This window comes from Pollachius pollachius, assembly GCF_949987615.1.
Source record: "Pollachius pollachius genome assembly, chromosome: 9".
In the NCBI taxonomy this organism is placed as follows: domain Eukaryota; kingdom Metazoa; phylum Chordata; class Actinopteri; order Gadiformes; family Gadidae; genus Pollachius; species Pollachius pollachius.
Genome location: NC_136942.1, coordinates 17,775,347 through 17,800,657, shown reverse-complemented (window position 1 = coordinate 17,800,657; position 25,311 = coordinate 17,775,347). Strand labels below are relative to the sequence as shown.

The window sequence follows — 25,311 nt, the reverse complement described above, 5'->3', positions numbered from 1 at the left end:
GAACGGATTGAGCACTGACAGCATCGCACAAATCACCAAACTATTTTCTCCCCTAAACTAACCCAGTTTCCCCTTCCCTGACCCATGGCTTCTAATTCCAACATAGACATTGAGGGTGCTACCCAGCATCTTCGGGACATCCTCAAACTTGACCGCCCAGTGATCAGCGCCGGTAAGGTGGCAGTAGAATGAAAAGCGCTACGCGTTCTAGGCCGCGGAAGCTAATAAGATGCTAGCTAGCTGGCTACATTGCTAGCCTTTGGTTAGCGTTCAGCATTGGTTTAACAACGACTTGCTAACGCTACAACAGTTAGCGCTAGCATGATAACATTAGCCGCCTCCTCATGTTATGCGAACAAGCTGCCTTGACACTAACGAAACTATATTTCAAAGTAGTTGAATACAGAGATAGGTAACGGAGTGGCCCAAGGTAGCGTGTAAGCGGCTGACAAGGTTTCATAGATTAATTGCCATGCAGGCAGCCAGGTGAAGTTAATTTACCGTAGCACTTAATGTTGTACGTGTTAAACCGAAACTACCTCGGGCGTTGAGGAACTTCTTTGCTAGTGAAATGCATTTTTAATAGTTGTGTAGGATGAATGCAATATGCTATTCTTTAGCTAAGTTATATATATTTTCTTTACAATCTTATGCTTGTTGCATTAGGGCTCATACTCAAGCCGCCGAGTGGGTCTGATACATTGATGCATTCAATTGATCATTTACAACATTCTAGCGTCGCCAATTGTGCAATTTTCTCCAGATTAACGAACCTTCAACGGGACATAAATTTTTAAAAATTGCGTATCAACGTCAATATGAAATGATTTCATTCCAAGGAAAAAAATCGGCTTTAACACAGCGTTGTTATAGGCGTCCATTACTCATTGCTCTTGGATGTTGCAACGTTATTTGGAAGAGTTGAAGGAATGTTTTGAACTGTTCCATTTAACAGATATTGTAAACCATTCTCTAAAGAAAAACTAGTAAAGAAGTGTGACTGGACATCAAAATTCAAAAATGTTAGACTGTTCTATTCGTTTTTGACATAACAGATCTGAAACCTAATAAACAGACACTCACATTTATATAAATGCCATTCTGACTTTGACTTTGGGCATATTTTTCCCTCTCAGATGTTGCATCGGTTGACGGCCCAAGAAAGACATCTTTCAATGGGGATCTGAATGGTCTGCTGGGAGCAGCAGGTCTTCTAGGAAGTGGAGACCGGTCAACCATGGATGACAATATTGGACCCTGTGCAGCTGACGGCAACAATGCTCGAGAGACTCAGATAATGTAAGGAGTTTTATTACGTTGAAGCCCATTTCTTAAATCAGATAAATCAGGATAAATCAGATAAAACAGGAAGTAACGATGTTCACATCAACAGGATAAGTTGAGGAATACATCTGCACATACTTGGGTTTTGAAGACCTTAGTACCACTAACATTGCCTTCAATTAAAAATCATGCTTAATAAGTAAATACTATTTACTATAATAATAAATATACGAGCTGTTTGCTATTTTATCTGGAACCGAAGATTTGGGATTTTCAGGTGCCGTTCTTTTCGTGACGTCTGACTGCCTAGGCACTCAGACATCACAACCAAGAGGCACCAGCGCTGGCGTGAATCTGGATATGTTGAGCTCTGTCTGGGCAGCGGTTTAATTCAGCATTCGAGAGAATGTTGAGCTCTTCGGAAACGTATAGTTTAAAGCCATAGTGTTTGTGGATGGTGAAGTTTCGTCTGAGCAGTGGTTCATTTAATGTCTGCGCCCGAGCGAGGGTTAGGTTTCCCGGACACCTTTAGTTTATCGCTACCATGTGTGGCACATTTCATATACAACATCGCTAATTATAATGCTCATCAACAAAGACAGTGTTAAAGAAGTAACAAAAAGTTGGCGTTGATGGTAACCATGGGGATTACACGCCCCTCTCGTCCCTAAAACTCAACACAAGCTTTTTTTTGTTGTTCAAATTCCAGCTGAAACAGTGGATTCACTGGCTCTTTAAGATCTAGATCTGGCAAGGTCTTGCCTGTGTTGATTTGCATCCTTGTGTTGCATACAGTCACATCAATCAATTCATACAAACAAACTTTTGAATTGCCAAACAGCTGCTCCAGATTGGTATATAAAAAGACTCCAGATAGCATGTTTTGCTGTTGCGGCGTCTGCCTGCCAAGTTTTTTTGTGTTCGGCAAACAAAAAAAACAAATAAACCTATGTTTACTCATTATAAAAAATATGCTTCTCTATCATTATTAATATGGAATGGAATTCCTGTATCTTAAGCCTCTGTATCATATTTTATGCGGTTATTGTAGTTCGCGGTACGCTATTTTTGCTCGGTCAGCAAGTGCACACAAGCTACCAATTTGCATTATCTTTGCATAATCCTTTGAAAAAATAGGTTCAGAAACACAAAGTCTGAAGTAGTTAGTGTCAGAGAATGGGCGGTTGCTTCAAATGTTTTAAAAGTTTGATATTTAAAAAACTATAAATTATTTTTGTTGGAAAAGCAGTAGCGAGTTATTTCAAGCTAATATAAACATTTTAAAAGGGTAAAAAATTGGAAGGAGTAGCAAAATTTGTTGAATAATAAATAAAGAAAGACAGAAAGAAGAAAGCGTAAGACAACAATAGTTGAGTGCTGCTTGCAGCACTTGCCTAAATACGAAACATGATTACAATTGTGTGACTTGCTTTGCAACAAAACTCATAACAAGGAGCACAAACGTCCCAAAGGTGATCTTTATAAGCCTGAATAGCATAGCAAACACATTAAGTTAGAGACAATTTTTAATAATTTAAGATGTCCATGATTAATTAAAACAGCTGTAATCAAATTAAACGCTATTTGCTCATTATATTTGTGCAAGAGTCAATTCTGCAATCTGCACTGAGACAAAACTATTGGCATTTTAAAGGGGCTCATGTTTATCTATGTTTAATTTGAATATATTTGTAATACGTCTTTGTTTCTACTTAAGCTGCCTGTCTGGTGATGATGGGTCCACTTGCATCTCATTTGTCTCCAACAATGTGGAGATTGTGGCTAGTCGAGATTCTAGCATCGACAGCAAGGCTCGGGGAAGCAACAAGGTAAGACGGATACTGCAATTACTAGGACTGTACCTGACTTAGATTTGTCTATGTTGACTCCCAATATGTTAGTTAAAAATAAATAAATATATAATTTATTCATCCATCATTATGCCCATTTTGCTTTACATCCCCCTATGGCAACCGTTTAAGGAAGCACATTCAGGTCACAGACGAGCTAAATCAAACCATAATATTTGTCGAAAACGGAGGTACATTCAAAGGTGAATTAGGGCCATCTTCTGTTGAGGTAACACATTGCAACCAACTGATTAGTAAAATGGGGTTATGGAATACAACAAGGATCCATCTTTTGAGCTGTTCCTTGTTAACCATACACTGTAGGCTACCCTTGGGACATCTTATCCGTCATCACAATAGCTCCTACCATAGCTAGGATACCCAGCTGTGCCTGTCTCGAAACTAGGAAATTAGCTGCATTACTTAGCTGTAGATACCGCATAACACGTTGGAGTTCCCAAAACATCTTGAAATGAGACTGACTAGACAAAAGCTACTCCTCAGCTCCCCCCCCCACTCCCAACATGATATAGGTTATAAATAAACTGGGCATTATGCTGGATAGTTACTTGAGCTTGGACCAACATGGAAAAGAAAGAATCCATATGCATCTTTATCAATGTTTTTGTTTTTCCAGAATCGGTCTGTTCTGTCTTTCAGTAACTTGGAGAAAATGAGACATGCTCTTAAAGCTTCCGGCTTTAAATGTCCAGGCCAGGCTTTCTATGAACTTTCTTGTATCCCCCCCCTAGTTAAAATAAATGTACTTTTTCCTTCCTCTTGGGTCCCCAGCTGAAAATGTATTTCTAAATAGCAATCGTGCTGTTATCAGCAACTGTGAAAAATGTTGATCTCTGCGGATCATTGTATACTAGCCGAGTGTAATCCAGCCCGTTTATAAACATCTTTCTGATTTACAGTCTGACTGTTTTGCGTAAGATTTTTACGCAAGGGACAACAGTTCTTGTCATATCATTTTCATTTTAGTCAACAGCCCTATTAAGAATATTCCACCCTCCTGCATTTACATAAAACTTGGGACTTGAGTCCAAGTAAATTCTCACCTCAAACAGACCAAAGTCTGTTTTCCTTAGTTTCCTCAGAGTCCACACGCAATTCCTGCTTCGATTCCTGCAACAATTCCACAGCACTTTTATATGACAACGACTTATTGTAATAACCTTAAAGGTCAACGTTGGCCAGGATTTCATTAATACGGTCTTCTGTTGGAGTCTTGATTTGAATTGTTTATTACTGATTTCTGCAGGTGAAGATCCAGCCAGTTGCCAAATACGATTGGGAGCACAAGTATTTTTATGGAAACCTGATCGCTGTCTCAAACTCCTTTCTGGCGTATGCCATCAGAGGTGAGATTCCCCAAGAGCAACATGTATATGCAACATTCTAGTTATGTCTGAAGCCGCAGCTCAACATTTTCAACCTGGTTTGCATGTTTTGGTTAGTATAGATGGCTAGCCATGTACTTCAATACCACATTGCTACTAGCTACAGGGAGGGTATAGTTTCAATTTCTCTTGTATCGCTATCATAGTATGCACACAGCTAGAAGCCTTGTTTTGTAGGTGATCTGATTTTGCTAGATAAGTCACATATTTTAGCCTACCACCTTATCTACCTTCTAGTTTTGTGTTTACAAACTTTTTTGTCGACCATCCATAACAATACATTTATTTACAATCTGGAATGTATGCTCAGATGATAGTTGGCTGTGTCACAAATTAAATGTAGGTTAAATAAGAACTGTATTCTTATGTATTGTAATCACTTTGCGTTGTTCAGATCTTGGATATAATGCAACTTGGAACAAGTGGTATCTCTGTCATAATTGCCTGAGTTTCAACCTTTCCTCAAAACGTTGTTTTTTTTGTTCTTTTCCAGGAGCCAACAACCATGCAATGATCCGCGTGCTGAGCCTGGGATCCAGCGATCGCTCCCTGCTCAAAGGCTTCACCGGGGCTGTGACGGACCTGGGGTTCGCCCACCTCGACTCCCCTCTCCTAGGCTGTGTGGATGAGGCTGGCAACCTCGTGATCTGGCAGCTCACCTGCACCAGCGGCAAAATACTGTATCCCTTCACGGTGAAAAGTTACATTACCTGAAGTAAAACAATTTAACATAGGAGTTGTCAAATCTTTTTATCCATAAACCAATAGGGGTCAGTAGGGTAACACATTTACGACCAAGGTTAGCTAATAGCCTGTCTACGTAAATGATGCACCCATTTAATGTAAGATTATAAAGAGACTCTTTGCCTGTTCCATGGTCATGGTTTATTTTATTCCAAGGTTGTTACAAAGGTTTTATTATGTAGTTTGAACATCCCACTGACCGTACAGCTGGCTGTTGTAGGTGCCTCTTCCCCCTGTCCCTAAGCTTCCTTAACCCACGCCCAACCCGCAGCGACCAAGTGGTGGTCCACATTAGGAGGCCAGACGACACCCCCCTTAACTCCCACCGCCGGCTCATCTGGTGCCCCTTCATCCTGGAGGACAACGAGGAGAACCAGGAGGACACCAACCAGACACTGGCCCTTCTACACGAAGACAGGGTCAGAGTTCATTGTCTTTCCCAATCCTTTCCATGTTAATACAGTCCCTACTCATCTTTTGCCCCCCTGAGAATTAAGTTCTGAATGGATGCTGTCCCGTCCCTCCAGGCTGAGGTGTGGGACCTCGATGTGTTGCGTGCCAACAACGCCAGCTGGCCTGTGGACGACTCAGAACTAAAGGATGGCCTCATCGTTGTCAAGGGACACACTCAGGTAGAATAAAGGCTGCGAAAATATCCCTGAGATATTTCTTATTTTTCCTGTTTATCTAGCCCAACATTTGTGGTACTTAAAATTATTATAATTAATAATAATTACTTAATGACCTTTCTGTGATGCATCTGGCGCTTTTTGAAAATCCTGATTTTTAATTTGATTAATTCATGGGATTGAAACCAAATCTCAGCTGTGTACATTTCTCTTCCCGTTTGCGTTCCTCCAGCGCGTCAGTGAAGGGGCCCTGTCCCCTGACGGAACCGTGCTGGCCACAGCCAGCCACGATGGCTATGTCAAGTTCTGGCAGATTTACATAGAGGGTGGGCAAAACCAACCCAGGTAGGCGAGAACACAACCCAAAACCCCCACACTTTGACTTAATATTTATCATCAAATATTAAGGTCAAAGGGTGATTGACCCACTACATGTCCCTGTTAACTGTTTAATGCTCTGCTTGTTGGAACTCCATGTCCCACAGGTGTCTCCACGAGTGGCTGCCTCACAGCGGCCGGCCCGTCTCCTGCCTGCTCTTCTGCGACAACCACAAGAAACAGGACCCGGAGTGAGGACGCGCCTCTGTGGAGATTTTCTATCCTTTGTCCTTGTTCCAGCACCTCTCTAACTTCACTCAAACGTCTTTCCTCCCTCTTCTCTTTGCAGTGTACCGTTTTGGCGGTTCCTGATAACGGGCGCGGATCAGAACCAGGAGCTGAAGATGTGGTGCACGGTGTCCTGGACCTGCTTACAGACCATTAGGTAGTTGCTCCCTCTGGCCTTTTGTCTGCGCTCACCCATTACTATAGAGGTTTCCTGTGAAACCTTTTGATAGTTTTATATTCCTGAAAGTATTTGACATGAACCTGGTTCTATTAACACTGATGTATTGGTTATTTATGCTACATTTCCTTTGTGACTGTTATGCAGGTTTTCCCCTGACCCGTTTAACTCCACGGTTTTGCCAAGCCTGAAAGCCAGTCTGGACCTGTCGGCCAGTTTTCTCATTCTCACAGACGTTCAGAGGAAGGTCAGTCAGACGCTGTTGATTGTGCCCCTATAAACCCTTAATTTGTACACCTCTTTGTGTGCCCTCTTTTCTATCAAAACTAGTATTAAAGGAAAATTCCCCATGCCTCGAAGTGATCGCAAGGCAACCGTATAAAGTGTTTCCCTTAAAATCTTATGTCATACCGAAAAAAGGGGGGCACTCGGGATGACACATTGAGCGATCTGCTTCGGTCAGAATACGGCAGCAGGCGGTCTGCAATTTATATTGGCGTTCGAATGTTTGTTCAATTGGTATAACAAGAAATAAATATGAACTTTGCAAAAAATAGCGCATCAACATAATAGAGCTATCAATCTTCTTCTATAATCCCATTCGAATTTCATTCCTTATTATTTTTTATATTTTAATTATATTTGGATTGTTAATGCTCAAAATGTGCCTAGAATTAAGACTTAAGACTTTTATACTGTATACAACAGCTTATGCATTGCCAATGAACTATTATACATTCTGCCCATTAGAGGGCATACTACCATAAGCATTTCTTACTTGCGAAGTAAATATTAGGCACAAAAGGATATTATATAAACGCTAATTGTCGACTGCCTTAATATAACGAGCCGCGTTGTGTGTGGTTATGGAGAACACTGACTCACGACTCGCGTTGAAAGGTCCTTCTGCATTGAACGTGATTGTTGGTTGTGATTGCACAATAATTACATTCATGGTCTTGCAATTATCGGAATCTGTTATATGTATTGATCATTCATCTCATTGGCGGTCTGCGCTATAAATGTTTACTTGCAATGTGGTGCGTGAAGATGGGTTGTTTTTGATAACACGAAGGTATGCAGTTGTATCACAACAGATTTGTTTTGGATACGAACCTTCTATGAAAAGGGTGAAAGTCTAGTTTAGTTATTGAAAAGGAAAACCAATGTTTCCAAAACACCCACTTATCGTAATCCCTTTCATCCGCGAGCAGCTAACTATTTGATTAAAAAGTAAAACTCCACTTTAATTGCTCTTAAATAGATATGATGGTGAAGGAACGGCGCAGAAGCTGTGCTTAACTGGGCTATAAAGGTAGAGTCGTGCTCTCACTCCGCAGTCATTTAAGGGACTCTATTAGCAATGTTACTGGCATCGCGTCAAGATAACAACGCAATATTTTTATTGCATATATTTTATTAATGCTGTAATTATTTACTGTATTTCTTTTTTTCCTGGCAGCGGTCCTCATTGGCATGGCCGGTCCGCCACAATTATAGGGGGATCACTGGAATAGCAAGCTATCAGAACATAGCTGTGTGTTTAATACAAGCACTCACCCTGTTCTTGTAGGCAAAACATTTAGATACAAGTAGAGGAACCTACACCCAAATTCCTATTGGGCAGTAGCTGCGTTTCCATCCCCCTGATTTTAAACGGTGATGGAAACACCAAAATCCACATAAAAATCCTCTAATTCACAAAAAAGTTTATCCGCTCGCTTGAGGTGGTTTTTGAGAAATGCGAAAGAGAGTAAATGCGCAAAATGGGAGATGGAAACCCACTTTTCGAAACAGCTGTGACGTAGCGAACATTGAACACACAGGACTGACAACGTCCTTCCGATTTCCGCATAACGACCGGCCATAGCAACCCTGCCACATCAACTTGTAGCGTCAATATATATATATTTTTAACCGTTTGTTTACATAGACATCCTATATCATATATATATATGATATAGGATGCCTATGTTTGCATATCCTTTAATTATACCGTGTCCATTAATCCCTGATATATGGACACCTACTAAGTAATTCCAGTAATTCTCTGTTCAGCCTTTAGAACGAGAGCTGGTACATTGTGGAAAATGCATTAAACTGTAATCAGAAAACGCGGTTATATGCCATAGACCCTAGAGTATCTGTGGTATAAAGGCTGCGAAGAATTTCAAATTATAAATATGCACAATGTATCCTTTAAATATGTCCATGGAACAGATGGCCAATGTGAATAATAGATACGTGTGTGGGCCGCTGAAGAGCTAAAACTTTTCCTTGCTCTCATGGAAGAAAAAAACATTACAGCTATTTTAGATGGAAAACAACGCAATTCCACTATATATCAGGACCTAAGAGAGGATGTTATCAAAGGATACGACAAGCCCTTGAATGTGTGTAGTTTAGTACACACATTCGCTCCAACCACTTGATGGAAACGCACCTAATTCGAATTCCTTTTTTGCGAACCTTCTAAAGATTCGCATCACCTTTTAGATGGAAACGTGACTACTGATGTGAATCTTGGCGAGTGTCCTTCGTCCCTCATCCTACCGGGGGTGTTTTCACCGAGCCACCGTGTGCATGCCTCCCCACCACCAGGTGCTGTACGTGATGGAGCTCCACCAGGACCAGGAGAAGGGCCGGGCCAGCTTCACGGCCGTGTCAGAGTTCCTGCTCACTCACCCCGTGCTGAGCTTCGGGGTGCATGACGTCACACCGAGCCGGCAGAGACACACCGAGGTCCTCCCGGCCGAGGAGGAGAGCGAGAGCATGACCACTGGTACACATGCTCGAACACGCTCAGTCAATACATTGAAGTGAACAGTGACCAATGTTCATGCGTTGTCCTGCCGTTTAGCTGTGCTCAATTCGTTAACCAGAATCCATGTTCAACGTGGGAATAAATGAATCGGCTGCGTTATGTTCATTTGTATTTTTTGTTTCCTAGAGGGTAACCAGGGAACCACAGAATCCAAGTCAGGGATTCAGATAAAGCTCTTTTGTGTTCACACCAAGTGAGTCATTTCTAATGAGTAAACCAAATGTGAAGGTCAAACCTTCTGCAAAAAATAACTTAATACAAAGAATCCGTCCTACCATTCAACCTTCTAATGTTTTCCGAATTTGTACAGGTCTTTACAGGACGTCCAGATCTGGTTCCAACCAAGGATGGGTTCTAACCCAGCCCTCTTCTTGCCCCATTCGGACTCCAACGATGGTTTTGGTAAGTTGTGTTTGAGACACTCTTACAATTATGTTTATAAGGAGATATGACTATTCCGTCTATTCCGTATTAATGCGTTGAAATCTATCAATGGGAACATTGCAGACGATTATGGACTTTTGAGGAAGAGTTATAAATCAGAGCCCTACTTACGGCTCTCACCGGCTCGTAGATGGAGAGTGCAGTACGACTCAGTAAGAGTCGTACTGCACTCTCGGTACAAGTCTAATCCCAGCTTCTACCCCTTGGCCCCCTGCAGGTTCCTCAGACCACTTGACTGACCAAAGCTCAGACAAGGACTCAAGCAGTGGCTCAGAGAGTGACCTGAGGAAGATTCAATCGCTCCCGGCTCCAACCGACTTCCTGTCCATGTCAGATGCAGCTAGCGTGGCCATGCCTAAGTTAATGACCCCTGATGCCTTCATGACCCCCAGCACCTCGGTAGGAACAACCTGCGGTATCTTGATGAACCTAAAGAAGAAGGATGCCATTTCCTCTATTAATGCCAGTTCCTCTGCTTTATTTATTTATTGAATCCCGGGAAAACGGGTGTATATATTATTGACAATAAATTGCAATTGTTGTCATTGCATTTCTCCCACAACCCTCTGATTCTGCCGGTGTCCATCTCAAGGCAGCATAACTGACTGTTGTCTCCACCAGGTCCCGGCCTCGCCTGGGAGCAGTGCAAGCAGCCTGACTATTGTGACCGCCATCAGCAGCAACTCGGACTCTACAAGCAGGCAAGTCCTTCATCATTAGTGTTGATAAGCAAAAATGGTGACTCAAATCTGGAAAGACGACGAAATCAAATGAGATGGTCGTCTGTATTAAAATTTTCAGTTGAAGGATGCTTATCATACGTGTCGTCTTTTGACACAAGAAAATCAAGGTGTCCCTAATGGCTGGGAGGGCATCAAGTGCCAATTTTAGGCCAACCTATAGCTGTGGCTGCTTGATAGAAGAAAGTATTCCTGCCCACTCATGCCCACCACTCAGGTTTTTCTGCTATAACGGTGGGTCATCCATTAAGAGCTTGAGGTTATTTTTCTTGGTTCTGCAGAGCTCTAGACGATGTGGGTCAGAGCCCCATCAGAACGGAGAACAACAACAACACCAGCAGCAGCCTGGCCCTTTCCACCTCCACTGGCAGCCCAAGAGCTTCCTCCATCCTGCTCCCCGGACTGGAGAGCCTGCCGGTAGGATGACTCCCTACTCTCACATTTGTGGTACATCGTGCCGTAATGGGACAGCGTTCTTGGGTTAATTAAAACCATGCGATGCACAGCTTCCGTTACTAACAAGAAAGTCCCATGAGTGGATCAATTCCCTGAATAAGCCCCCCCCGTCTCCCCTCAGATCCTGGCGGGCGTCAGCGGGCCTCTGTCTCTGGACAGTGCCCAGGTCCTCGACGCCCACCTCCTGCCCCACCAGGCCTCTCCGACCAGAGCCCGTTCCCCCGACGTCATCTCCTCGGCCTCCACCGCCATGTCCCAGGACATGCCCGAGATCGCCTCCCAGACCCTGCCGCTTCAGCGTGGCCTGGTGTCCATCCCAGAGCCCCTGCCCATGCCCGCCCTGCAGGCCGACAGCATGGCCTCCGCTGCCAACGCGCTGCACCTCCTGACCTCGCCTCGCGGATCCAACATCAACAGGTGAGGAGTCACTGCTGACGTGCTGCATCGGCTCGGCAGTCCTGCAGGATGTAACTAATAGTTTGGACCTCAACACACAGCCTGCTGCCTCTGGAGCGCAGCAGCGGAGCAGCCTCTGTGGGCGGGGCCGTCGAGGTGGAAACCCTGCTCAGCATCACCCCTTCTCTGCTGGAGAATGCCTTGTCCCAAGAGAATGCGGGGGCGGGCGGCGGCTCGTCAGACGGCAGTGTGAGTCACACACCCTGGCCCGCAGCCCCTGATATCACCCGGGAAACCAGGAACAGCCTGAGGGACAACGGACTGGGCGACTGGTGAGTGTGTATAGACGCACACACAATCAAGGGGTTATCAGAGGAGCACGAATGGTAAACATGTTGTCAGACACGTGGCGATGCTCTGGCTCAGCGCTTTACGTCTCTGCTCACCTAGTTCCCGAGAAGAGCTGAAGGACCGGCACATGAACTCCCCCTACCATAGACGCCCCTATCAGCTGACACAGAATGACAGCCAGGACGCCAGTGCTGAGCAGAGGTACATCCCCTTCCCTCAGTCTGGTCTGGTCGTAGCATGTCCGATATAGCATCACAGACAGTCCACGTTAGGAGTACATGTAGTGTTGTGTTTCCACCCACACTACCTAAATGGGAAGCTATTGTTACTAGTTCTGCCTGGATGCAATTGCTTGCATTTGTTCAGGTTTATCTGACTTTAGTTATGTTTATTTGTCGAAGACAATATCCTAAAAAGCAGAAGTCCTAATGAGAAGAGATGCATTGTAGCCGATTATAGCATTTTGCTGTTGTCCATGTCCAAAAGTGAATGGGCATTACTAGGGCTGAATCACCCATAGAGAATCTTGTTTGACCAACTCTTGGTCGATGGGGAAAAATCTTTAAGTCTCTGCAGCAATAGGGAAGTTTGCAGCACAGGAAGAAACAAGCCCAATGAATCATGGCTACGGTGGTGCAACATGCAAAGCATGTAATGTGCTCCTTCTGCATGCAATGCATACAATATTTTCCTCTGTAGTTCCTCTAAAACTACAGTATTTGCTGTATCAACGTGGTTGGCGGCTTATTTTGCACTGATATTGGACATGAACACTACCTGGACCAGGTGATTCTAACGAAACGGCTCGTCTCCCCGGGGACCTGGGCTCGGTCCGTCCCACGCTGTCGATGCAGGGACTAACTAGCACCGCAGTCCTCCACCTGTCCATGCAGGGACTAGCTAGCACCGCAGTCTTCCACCTGGCCTCACGGTTTGCGTCTCTGTTCCCTGGCAGTGACCATGACGACGAGGTGGCCAGCCTGGCCTCTTCCTCGGGCAACTGCGGCGGCGCTCGCTCGTCCCACAGGCTCCCCGTGAAGGAGTGGAAGACCTCCCCGCGGGGCTCCCCCAAACTCAAGAGGAAGACCAAGAAGGATGAAGGGTTCGTACTGCAGCTCAGGATGATTCATCGTTTGCTCATCGACGATGATGTTCTTGATTGTTGATTGAAATACTCTCTGGTGTGTCGCCCTACAGGGAGTCTTGCCAGTCCAGGCCGGTCCAGATGGACCCTGGTCAGGTATGTGCATCCATCTGATCTTTTGCTTGGCATGTGTGGGATAGTTCAATAGCCTCATGCGCATTCTGTCAAATGTTATTTCCAAAACAGAAAGATAAATTCTTCCCTCCCGATTTCTTCGCCGCAACTAAGTATTGTACGTCTACATCGGGCAACTCAATATCCACCATCTGTTTGAAACTTGACGACTTGAAGTAACATCTTTACTGTGCAGATATGAGATGACATACCATGAATAAATATTGGACCAGGAGATAAATGTATTGATCATTCAAGCTTAGACTTACAACAGTGACACTTCTTTTGTTTTCTCCACGAAAGTAATCAATTATTCAAGGTTGCAAAGTATAGAATGATTCAATATTGGAATGCCATACACATCCACTCAGTCATTTGTGTGTTATGAGGATCACTCAAACTTTTTAAACTAACTAGTTCAGAGGATAGGAGTCGTCAAGGTAGAAGGGGGATTTCCATTTCAAGGTGTCCCTTATGTCTCTGTGCCTGCAGATGAATGCCGAGCTGCAGGAGGAGTTACTGCTGCTGCTGCGTAGCCAACAGAGGGAGATAGCGGACCTGCGTGGACACATGGACAACATGCAGAGCTCCGTCACTGCCCACGTGGAGCACGTCATGGCCATTCACCAAGAGCAAGAGCGTATCTTTCATACTATTACCAAAATATAGAAATAAACGTTACGGTGGAAGAGACCTTCATACGTCAATGGCACTGGATCAAACATGTCCTTGGAGCGTCAGCAAATCTTTCATGTATGATTTTCAGTGATCCATCTCTTTGTCAGGCTATTTTGCTATATTTTCCTCATCAAACACAGCATTTCCTTGCTCTCTCCAAGAGCCAAGAGTCTGATATTGTTTTCTCTACGTTCTCCTAATGTATATATATTGCCGGGGCACTAGTCCCATTGTGTATTAAGCAGCACTGCATATGCTAAAGGGTGTGTTGCCGGGCCAACACAAGCTGTCCAGTGGGCGGTGATGATCCTTGACTGTGTGGCCGCAGAACGCAGGCTGGACCGCATGCTGGCAGAGAGCCAGGGCCGCCAGGAGCAGCTCAACCAGCAGCTCAGCCACGCCCTCAGCTCCTCCCTGACCAATAGGATGGACCGGGTGCTGAGGGAGGAGATGAAGAAGGCCGTCCCGCCGAGTAAGAGATCACACCATAGCATCAACGTCCTTTGTTTCACTCATTTCAGAGTGCTTAATTATTCACGTGTATTGTTTTATTTATTGTATCCTAATCATTAAATCAGTTTTTCACTTTTATATTTTTCCGTGGGGATGCATGCAAAATAAACATCCACTTATGCAATTTGGCATGTTCAGCCTCTCGTTTTTTGAAACTGTCCGTCGTCTGTTAAACAGATATTTGAGTTTAGCATGCATTGTTACATCGGGGAGATTGACACACCATTCATTCCTTGATTTTGTTGTTTTTCTATGAATGGTTGTGTTAGTTGTTCTGGTCGTGCTCCTTTCTCTCCAGCGATCTCCAAGAGTCTGGAGCCTGTGACAAGCCAACTGAGCAGCACTGTGGCTGCCAAGCTGAGTGCCGTGGAGGCCACCTTGAAAGAAAACCTCATCAAGGTGGTCAAGTCAAAGGTGTGTGTGTTTTGAGAACTGTCAAAACACTTTTCGTGCTTCCTGACTTGCAAGACTTGTTCCTTGCCAGACAATGCAAACTCACAGGAATTCCTCCTGGTTTCCAGAACACGACAGACGCGATTGGACGGGCAGCGACTGAAGCACTGCAGTGCACCATCCAGACGGCCTATAAGGAAGCCTTCCAGACGATTGTGTTGCCTGTGTTCGACAGGGGCTGTCAGTCAATGTTCCAACAGATCAACGACAGCTTCAAACAGGGGACCCAAGAGTGTATGTTCCTCCACCGTTATTCCAACCTTTTCCCCCTATTTTGAGAAAGACTCTATGCCATTGCTTTCATTTTAAAAATACCATTTGGCATTCAGTAGATGCCCCTAATCAGCCAAAAAGTTGGACCCTTTCATTTCTTTTGATATTCACGGCCATTGCCGTAGTGATAGAGTAGCGTGAGTACACGCTGCCTGTCGAGTGTCTTCACACCTACAGCCTTGATGGGGTGATTTGCAGGTTGTAAAGGGCAAGCCTCATGCAGGAAATACTGCGTCATGCCCAACAGTTGAGTGTCTTGTGAGGCGTACCTCATGTGACCAAATGAAAGTCCTCTAGGTACTCTGCCTCCGAGCCCAGGTGATGTAAATGAGGAAACAGACAAGCCTGTGCTGAGCCCTTTCCAACCCATAATTTAGAAAACATGTTGTTGACGGCCACAGGGGAGCGAGCAAGGCCATTTCTCTTTTAGAAAATTCCTCCCTTTTAGAGGTCTCTCTCGTTGCAAAAAAGCGACCTGAAAAAACACCTGTGCTTGAGTTCAGGGTTTGTTTATCGGAGTTGTATAAAAGGCTCATGTCCTTAGAAAACACAAGTGCACTCTTCAATAAAATTTCTGATTGGATTTTAGATTGTGGTGTGTATGAGAGCAGATGCTTATTCCAATGACCTAGATGCCTAGTTGCCCAGGGTCAATGGTCTCTGGGCAACTTCCATCCCTGTTTTGTAAGGTCGTGCCCATAAACAGCTTGTCACAAGCGTTGAACCTTGTACGTCTTCGTGGTTAATCCCACTTGGTGCTCAGTTTAGACGTGTGCATGGGTTTTTGGGAGAGCCTGAGGGGGGGAGGGACTTATCTCAGTTTAACAATTCCACTTGCTTTGAATCGAGCAATCATTGTTTTTGCAATACAACCTTTTTTGTTTTGATGTGACATTGTGTATTGTGTGTTGATGAGCTTTGTTTCGTCTCTCAGACATCCAACAGTTAGAGGCTCATCTTAAGAGCAGGAAACAAAGGGAGCAGGAGGTACGAGACCCCGTGATTGGCCAGCTCCAGCAAATGATTGAGAATATCCAGAGCAACAACGACCAGCTGGCCAATAACGTCACAGCCAGTGTCCGCACAGAGGTCCAGCACCAGCTCCAGATGATGGTAGCAAAGTAGGTACCACCACCACAAACATGAGTAGCACCATCACTGGTCAGTCCTCCATGTTGTTGATGTTTTTATGTCCACGGGCATAAAGGGTTTCTTTAAAAAAAATAAATGGTTAGGACTCAATACGTGCAGTTAGTATTCCATGACATAAAGGCCCTGATTTCTATAATATAAATTGGGATTTTGAGAATACCAGTGTTGGGTTTATTATATTTATTGAAATGGGAAAATGTATCTTAATATTAAACAAGGAGATATGTAATATACCAGGTTAAGCAACTGGCTATTTTTCACCGGTAGTACCTAGGCAGGTCTCTAAATTATGCTTCTATAGAAGTCAATAAGAGTATACAAACACCTCATCCCTACACCTAGACCGATCCCCCCTGCCACCACAACCAAACAAATGTTTGCAATGTGGGCAGTTCCTTATTATTATTATTATTATTATTTGTGCATTAGTGTTTGGAGAAACTAAATACACCCTTCATAGGATCAGGTCTTACTGAACTGAAGCCTGAGATTTATATAAAGGCACCGCCTGGTAATTGTGGTGCCCATTTGAGAATTAGAGCCTTGCCGTGGACTACAGTCCTTGCCAACGCTGCTGGCCAGCTGCAGCTCTATTGCACCGCTGGGTAATTGGTTGAGGTGCAGAAACATGCAGCGCTTAACCCTTGGGGTAATGGCATCAATTTGATCCAGTCCCTTGATCCCATTACAATTATTTTCCGTGGCCTCTGAGGTGGTATAGATTTGTTAGGAAGTGGACCACAGATCGAGTATTGCACAAACTAGCTTTCTACTAAAAGTTAACATCTTCAAGACAAAGACAACACCTCATTACGCAAAGTGAAATTAATCCAAGTGGGCAGAAATTGCTTCCATTAAATGCGGTGCTCGCCCTCTGACCAAGCCCTCTGCCAGCCCCTGGGGGTTGCCCTTCTGCCTGCTCACGTGCGTCCCCCTCCCAGTCTGCAGGAGTCCCTGCTGACCCAGGTGCAGCGGATCGTTAAAGGGGAGGTGAGCCAGGCCATGAAGGAGCAGCAGGCGGTGGTCACCTCCAGCATCATGCAGGCCATGCGGTCCGCGGCCAGCACGCCCGTCCCCACGGCGCACCTGGACTACCAGACACAGCAGGGCAACATACTGCAGCTCCTGCAGCAGGGCCAGCTCAACCAGGCCTTCCAGCAGGTAGCCCCAAGAACAACATTGATACACATTGACACCCCAGTGCAACCGGACAACCGTACCTACATGGATGCATGCATCCATACGTTTTAACATCGCTGGGTGTTACCCTAAATATGGCGGATAAGTCACTTTGTTCCGCGTGACCCTGCTCTTGGCATTGCTCTTTTGCTCATCGATCTAGAATGTCAACTTCCTGTTTGTCTGGCTAATGTTCTACATGTTGCCTGAAGCCATCTTTGTCATCCTCCACACCTCCCCTTGTTCTGTCATTGACCCAAAAAGTGTGGTGGTGTTAACGGTGTCATCTCTCGCCACAGGCTCTGTCGGCGACGGATCTGAACCTGGTGCTCTATGTGTGTGAGACCATAGACTCACAGCAGGTGTTTGGACAGCACCCCTGTCCCCTCAGCCAGCCTGTGCTGCTCTCGCTGATCCAGCAGCTCTCCTCTAACTTAACAACACGTTCCGAGCTCAAGATCAGGTGGGTTAAATATTTATGTTCTTTTACCATCCCTATTGTTGTCCAAAGCCATTTTCAGAGCGTAAAGAGAGGGAGCCGTAAAGAGCAGATAACTTACAAGTATTTTGATGAGCAATACATTTATTGATAATTTCTTTGATTAATCGACCACAAAAAAATGAACGGTTTGATTTTATTCCAAATCGACAATAGTAACACAAATAACATTTAACAGACCTGCATGTATGATAAACTACATGTGCAGAAGATACATGCTAATGCACCAATTCTGTATAAGTAATAAATTAATAATACGTACAACACAAACTAAGTGTACAGGCTTTGCAACGTCAAATAGCTTCAGCAGGCATCGGTCTATGGTGGTAAAATGTTTCTGCAGAAACACTCTCGGAGACCCGGCCTGGCATGTCTATTGGGGCACTTAAAGTATGCTTTCTTCGTTCTGTTTGTTTTCACACTTCAAAAGTAAAGAGCAGACCAACAATGGTTAAACATACGTGTATGTTCTGCAAAGTGTTCCCTCATTGGGTCAAAGGTTTTCAAACTTTTGCGGCAGTTTAAAAGTGGTTATACAAAACATAGGAATATGATGCATCTATTCTAATAATACTTCTGTGTAACAGCGCACCGAAAACCGATTAAATTCAGCAGCTATGCAGTGGTGTGTTGAGGTTGTCGGCAGTCTGGAATGTATGATATGCTGCAGAGAGACACAAACACATGGACGAATATGTAGCTTGTTTCTGTCCATGGAGAATGAAAAGGAAACCTCAACTGTTCTGGCTGAATAGCTACAGATTATTCCTAAAAACTCATCAATTAGCTTTTAAAATAGTTTTATTTAAATCAATCCTGAGAGCGGGTGGATACCCAAACCTCCTGGGGGAGTCCGGAAGCATGCCCCCCCCCCCAGGTTCTCCCCTTTCACCCCTCCCCTGTTGCCTGGGGATTGACTTTCTTCCTTTGCCAGGAGCTTCTCCCAGAGCATGGAAGGACTTCATTCCTCACTTGGCTGCTGAGACGCTCAGCTTCCTGCTCTCGGTTCTCCTCCTCACTGCTGGTGGAGCTTGGTCTCAGGCTGCTGCGGCTCCTCAGTCTCCCTGCTTTGCACTCTGATTTGCAAATTCAGGACGTCAGGTCAGGCGTTAGAAATGCAAGTCTTTTAAACCTTGGGTCCAGCGGAGATGATCCCTGTGTTTGGTGCCGTCTTAGAGAAGGAATTGTCCCTCTTACATCGCTGTTGCAGCTGTTCCGTAGCAGTGATGAAGTTAGCCCACACCAGGGCTGAGTCAAAGGCAGCAATCTGGCTTGACTTTATTGTCCCGTTCACAAGTTGAGGTACTGGAGAGATAATGTATGCCCACTCATGAAGACAGTGGCACATTCAGAAGTCCTACAGGATCTGGGAAACTCCTCCAGCAAGCTCCACTGTTTTGGTTCCAAATCTAGGCCCCTTTTCCCTCTGTCTTACTGACCGAGGCGAAAGACAACAATGCTGTTCCCGGTCATCGTCGCTCAGGTGGGCAGCTTGACTGTAGAATGTTCCAACTGGTGCTTAGGTCCTGATCAAGCATGTGCACAAGTATGCTCATTGATCGTCGCCTCTCTTTTTAGCTTGTTGCAGGCTTGCTCACTTTTTAAAACGGTTTCACCAAGAAATCTTGTGGCCCCAATAGCTTTTTTTCAGGCTTAGTTGCTTCAGTGGAGGTATTATAGTGCATAGCAAAGATGACCAGCTATGCTTCTGTGTACCGTAGCCATAACATTGTCATTGTTATGCACAATGACGATAATCTTCCAAGGAGGAATTTCATACCTTGCTGCTAGCTCCTCCAACCACTCTGCAATGTCTGTCCTGCAGTGCCATGGGGGTAAGGTGGTATGTCCCAATCATCTTTATGTAATAATGCAATGCTAAAGTGGTCTTCAGTGGATGCACTTGTCTCTTCATATTTCATCTATCTGCTTACGAATCATTAAATTGCCATAATTGTAATAAGTGGTTAACTCCACCGGGTGTTAATTCGTTTTTAGAGTGGCGTAGCAAGCTATGCAACACTGCGTGCAATAACTCGGACCCAACAAATAGATAATTGTGGTTGGGAAATGTTTTAATACAATTTCCTCAATCTGTTGTTGCAGCCCTACATTAAATAAGATCCACTAAAACACCTTTTGCCCTTTAGGGAATATGAATTATTAGTATACTTATGTAGCTTCTGAAACCAACCTTTACTTTCACATCCCTATTCTCACACCAAAAACAAGTGTCTCTGACTGTTTCTCTCGCTGCCACCATCCCAGCAGTCTTCTCACAGAGCTGATCTTAAACAAAACCTTTGCTCTAGCTACTAACTGCTAACCCTGCCCACCCTGCCGGAGCCCCCAGTAGACGGCTGCTCGGTGAGCTTTGTGACTCTGCCAAAGCAATGACACTATCTCCCTTTCTAATGTCACATTGTCACTGGCCACTCTATTGATTATAAATCCACATTTGATCTGTCTCAATGATTTGATCCCTTATAAGTCCTGGCCACCCACTCACCTTTCAGCATTTGCCTGGTCTAAATCCATCTCTACTACTCGTTATCCATCTCTCTTCTGCTATGTCTCCAGTCTTTCCCTGCATCTCTGCAGCCCTTGTCTTTAGGCTTATTAGTCTTCTAATTTGGTTTGGACAGTCGGCACACCTCTTTCCAGGTCTGCCTTAGGCCGGGGAGATCACCTGTCTGGGTTTGTACTGCATCTGCATACCACATCTAAGTCTGGCCCTCTGGTGCCACTCTGCACCATCTGGAGAAAAAATCAGAGCTCTGAGCTGCTGCCTACTCATAAACCGCAGTACGAATGACTACTGAACAAGAACGGCAGTTGGTGACCAAAAATTAAGATGAGGGCTTTACGTGCAGGGATTTGCACTGCTGTCCATCATTGTTTGCTGCAGATCTGTGTACATGATTTTTGTAGAACATGAGACCCGACCATAGTTCATTTGGAGACATGTATCATTTTTTTCAAAATACCAAGCACTAAGGAAGCCCTTTAACGGGTTTTGACGGAACAGTTTACAAAGCTTGGCTTTGACGACAAGGTTTTGACAAGACCACTGGGGCATGAGCACTGTCAATCAACCATGTGTTCTAGAGACGGTCCAAAGCTAGCTCAGAAATCCAGTAAGCCTATAACTTCTTATTTGAGTCGGTAGTTGGCATGTCGCCCACCACTTTCAACAGGCTGAGTGATCTGAAACTCGTTTTTTTCCTCCCTGCAACAAAAAGGCCCATTGAGACTCGGCTCCCATCCGCAGGGGCAAACTTCAACTTCGCCGCTAGCCGGGGGAGTTGGTATTCCCCCTCGGCCTTGAGTAGGAGAGAACGCTGTTCTGAAGGGGTTTTGTTCTGGAGCCTTTAATGTGCAGGATGTGAAGCCCTGTTCTAAAGGGTATAGGTTCTGGAGCCTATGCTGTGAACCCCTGTTCTAAAGGGTATAGGTTCTGGAGCCTATGCTGTGCAGGATGTGGACCCAAACGTGCGGAGTGGTTCCCCCCCCCGTACCAGTGCTGCCTCCACCTAAGGAGTTGAAAGCAGCGGAGCTCATTGGTCGTCATTTCTGCCATCCATCAGGACCTGCACCCTTCAGCTTTATGTGAGGGCAGGGAGACGGGATTTGACTGGGGTCAAGCTGCATGGCACACTGTAAGAAACGAAGCACAAGCAGACGGAACGAGCTGTTAACTAAAGACTTATGTTCCCTTATTTTGACCAAACCAATTCCTTGACTAGCATTGGAACGGCCCCAGGCGGCTGCGGCGCGCTGCGGCAGACAGTCAAGGTGTTTTGCCAGACGGAATAACTGTATAGCGCTTTCCCTTTTTTTAATTTCTCGTTTACTTGATTATGCAGAGCACTCATGGATCTCTCAGGTTTTGTTTCCTATAGTGGCTTCCACATAGCTCATAAACACAATACACAATATGTATGCAGCTCCTGGAAGAAAATGTACACAACTCTGTGGTCTAACATCCGGCTGCCTGGGTCGTAGATGGACAGTTTTCAGTAGTGCTGTGCTGAACCACCAGATAATGCATGCAACAAAAATATATACCAGTTGGGCTGATTGCATGTGTACTCTGCCTCCGTACTGTACTCTGCCTCTGTACTGTACTCCTCATTAATCCTGGCCTGCTTGCTCTCTGCCCCCAGCTACCTGGAAGATGCGGTAATGAACCTGGACCGCGGGGACCCTCTGACCAGGGACCACATGTCGGCCGTTTTGGCCCAGGTCCTACCCAAGCTGTACGCCTTCCTGCAGCACGACCCCCACAGCCCGCACAGCAAGAGGGCCCGGCGCCTCCAGATGATGCTGCAGGGCCTGGTCAACCACTAGCGTCCCGGATCGGGGGGGGGGGGGGGCACAATCAGACGGCTCAGTTTCCTCTGCTGTCTCTGTTGACACAAAGGAAGAAGAAGACAAGACTGGGATCTTTAAGTTTTCGGGGCGCGTTCACAGCCCCTGCTCACCAGTTTTCCCGCCCGTTGAGCCAGATTAGCACATGAAGGATGAGAATAACTAGGATTACAAGTGTTGGAGGAAGTCGTTCCTTCTGTCGCTCTACTTCGTCCCTCTCTCCTGCAGCCAGTCCACCCCCACAGAACTATCCCCCGTTACTTTAACTTTTAATGTTCCTCTTTTCTGTATAATCAAGCAGATTGTGACAGGGAAAGATTTATTTCTCCTGGTTTCTGTTCTCACGGTATCAAAGGGTTTTTTTGTTGATCGTCCATGCATGTTACTTCCACTTAGTATCTGCAAGACACTTTGATATGCATCCTTTGCTACCCGTTTCTGCGTGAAAAAACCAGACCAATGAAAAAAAAAAAAAACTCCACACTCCCCCAATGTTCGGAAAGACGTGTCTAAAATACTTTAAAGGTTGTTGGTGTGGATTGAACAAAACCCCGAACTACAGCCTGCTTTTTATCAAAGGCAGCCTCCCTTGTTTCTATAAAGTTAGGGCCTTCAGCTCTTTGGGTCGATGAGAAGTTGTTGGCGGGTACTAGCTGGCGGCACAGTTTGTCTATGCTCCTCCCATGTCATGGATGTGTATGGTAGAACGCCAATATAACGATATAATTATCCTCTGTTTTGTTCATACAGTTGTTTATCAACAGTCGATCAACAAATGGGTCACCCTTAGATCACTGTTTTCTTTTTATATAGAGAAAACAATCCTGACCGCTGTGTGGAATTGTCTTATTGGTCGGTGCGCTTACATTTTCCAGCAGCAGCTTTAGATCAGTCATTTGGTAATTCATATTTGAAAGTAAGAAAACGGCTGTTGGCAACAGATAAGATCGCAACACCAGGCTGAAGAAATTCATTTTGATGTTGGTTTTATTAATTGCCACATGCTCTTTAACAGCTTTTCGAAGCCAGATGTTTATTTTTTTATTTGTGAAAGGGGTCCTCATTTCCATATTTTTTTCCCTGGTAATTTAAATGACTCCCTTCAGCTAGTCTTTAATTGGAAAGGCATCACACTGTGATTGGTGATATGCTCTTAGGGACATCATTGAAAATTGCTTGCAACTTCTGTTGGAGTTATGAAAGTAATACATTTTCAAAAGGGCTGCCGTCCAGATGTACAGAATACCCATTTGGCGATTCCCCTCGTTACCAGTCTACTTTGTCTCGTTTTGAACGCCTTTTTATATATCTTTAGTAGTCTGAACACCTGTATGCTTGCGTATCGAAAATGTCCTAGTCATTATCTGTTGGAAGATGCTTGCCATATTACTTTTCAATCCTCGTTTTCTTTTTGTTTTATCCAGCAATGTTCATAGACCCGTACGTACAGATCCGTCATCTGGGCTCTAGAGGGCAGCACTTGGCCTGAAGACACTTCCATTCTGCAGGCCATGCGTCTTCAGCGTCCATCAAGCATTTAGAACTCCTTTTCCTGTGGTGTCGACAGTTCTCGAGAGATGACATGTAGCCTGGATACACCTATCATCGTTGTAGGGTCGTTAGTATGGTTTGCAGATTGTAAAGTACTCAACAGATGCATTACATGGGCCCTCTGTTGTTTGGAATGCTTGGTTGAGTTTGTCAAGTGCCTTACTGTACTACTCGAGATGGTCTGAACGTGTACACATTTAGACTTTTTCAGACCCAGATAGTGCTGCAGTGGATTAGACGTTGGTAGGGTTGTTACCTTGTAGTTGGGTCAGATGGTGTGGAAAGAACAGCCTCTGATGGCATGCAGAGGGGAACGTATGCATGCATGTATGCATATCTCCTGGGAGCCGCACAGGCAATTGCACCATATTTGCTAACTTTTCAATTTCAACGTTTCTAGAAAGATTGTCTATTTCAGATTGGCTCAAAGGTCGGTTTAGTTGACCTCTATATGTAAGTTTGAGTTTTGGAGAGATTCTACTGTCTTGGTTGAAGGCCTTCTACCGTTGTGGCCTGTTTTCAAACAAATGATGGAAATGTCTGCCTGTGTGTTCAACCATTTGGTCCCTGACTCCCTGGTTCGCCATGAGCCCGGTCGTTGTTAGCTGAGGATTCGTGTTGCTTTACCTCCCCAATGAGCGGCATGTTGTGCCCAGGTGTTCCAGCAGGCGTTGTATATCTGTGAGGGGGAAGGTGGTTTAATGACCCTGGCCCCTGCGTGGGGGAGCCTCATGCTGCAGCTCCTCCAGTAAAATCCACTGTTTTATTTTCTTACCAAGGTTGTGATTTGGAAGGACATAATAAAGGTGTCCATGGTCAAGCAGTCCTCTAACGATCCATCGTTTATTGTCCCAAATTAGAAAATGTTTCATGGTCTGTTTTCTCCTCGAGCCAGTGTCTCCAGGTTTCCATCTGCCCTCTGCGTTCGAGGGGAAGAGGAGTGCAGGTATAGCTCAGTTAATTCACAGCTTGAGTTCTGTGTTCTCTGCTACTGGACTACAGAAAACAACTGAAAATCATTCGTTTTCAGATCAAAAAACCAGAGTTTCAGCTAGAAAGCTTTGCACATAACGTTACACTATATTTTCCTCGACTAGTTTGATGATAAAGAAATTGTTTATCTGTTTTTTTCGGTGTATGACAGACTTGTTTATTCCCCAAATGCTTGGTGGATTATGTTGTAAATTTTAGTTTCTTTTACCCTATACGTTTTTTGAAATAATAAAAACATGTTCAATTTCTTCGTTGTCCCTCTATTGTATCATGATCTCAAATGACAGCGATTGGTTTCCCGCCCAATCTGCTAGGGGGTGGTGAAGCACATGATGTCTTCTCCTAGTTAATTGGAGTTTGGCAGCTGAAGACCGTCCTACTCAGCACTGTTGCCTCCTCCCTCTAGCAGAGCAGCACGCTTCCACATCCAGGCACACTACAGTGAATTGCTGTTCTCGACTCTTTGATAACGAACCACCAAAT

General features: G+C 44.8%; 1 protein-coding gene across 4 annotated transcripts; it reads left to right on the top strand.

The window, feature by feature from the left end:
* On the top strand, positions 1–25,068 carry edc4 (enhancer of mRNA decapping 4). Of its 4 annotated transcripts, none has more exons than XM_079743414.1 (30): positions 1–172; positions 1,137–1,299; positions 3,002–3,113; positions 4,402–4,501; positions 5,034–5,220; positions 5,556–5,703; positions 5,812–5,916; positions 6,146–6,258; positions 6,399–6,482; positions 6,581–6,676; positions 6,845–6,944; positions 9,299–9,479; positions 9,648–9,714; positions 9,832–9,923; positions 10,183–10,364; positions 10,587–10,666; positions 10,987–11,122; positions 11,283–11,578; positions 11,659–11,889; positions 12,008–12,109; positions 12,864–13,010; positions 13,106–13,148; positions 13,659–13,806; positions 14,173–14,316; positions 14,656–14,771; positions 14,879–15,044; positions 16,018–16,204; positions 17,177–17,396; positions 17,714–17,877; positions 22,080–25,068. In XM_079743414.1, exons 1-30 carry the CDS (start codon positions 85–87, stop codon positions 22,261–22,263), a joined length of 4,182 nt encoding a protein of 1,393 aa, XP_079599540.1. In that variant the 5' UTR covers positions 1–84; the 3' UTR covers positions 22,264–25,068. The 4 variants fall into 4 exon arrangements, with proteins under 4 accessions (XP_079599540.1, XP_079599539.1, XP_079599541.1 ...); XM_079743413.1 differs by having other exon boundaries at positions 6,146–6,260; positions 6,392–6,482; XM_079743416.1 differs by lacking the exon at positions 1–172 and adding an exon at positions 410–486 and having other exon boundaries at positions 6,146–6,260; positions 6,392–6,482.
* The last annotated feature ends 243 nt before the right edge of the window (positions 25,069–25,311 follow it).

Excerpts from the sequence above, each read along its gene's own strand:
- edc4 (XM_079743413.1), top strand. The coding sequence starts at position 85 with ATGGCTTCTAATTCCAACATAGACATTGAGGGTGCTACCCAGCATCTT. Across the intron at positions 6,261-6,391 it reads TGGGCAAAACCAACCCAGGT|CCCACAGGTGTCTCCACGAG; the intron begins AGGCGAGAACAC and ends GGAACTCCATGT. Across the intron at positions 12,110-12,863 it reads GACGCCAGTGCTGAGCAGAG|TGACCATGACGACGAGGTGG; the intron begins GTACATCCCCTT and ends GTTCCCTGGCAG.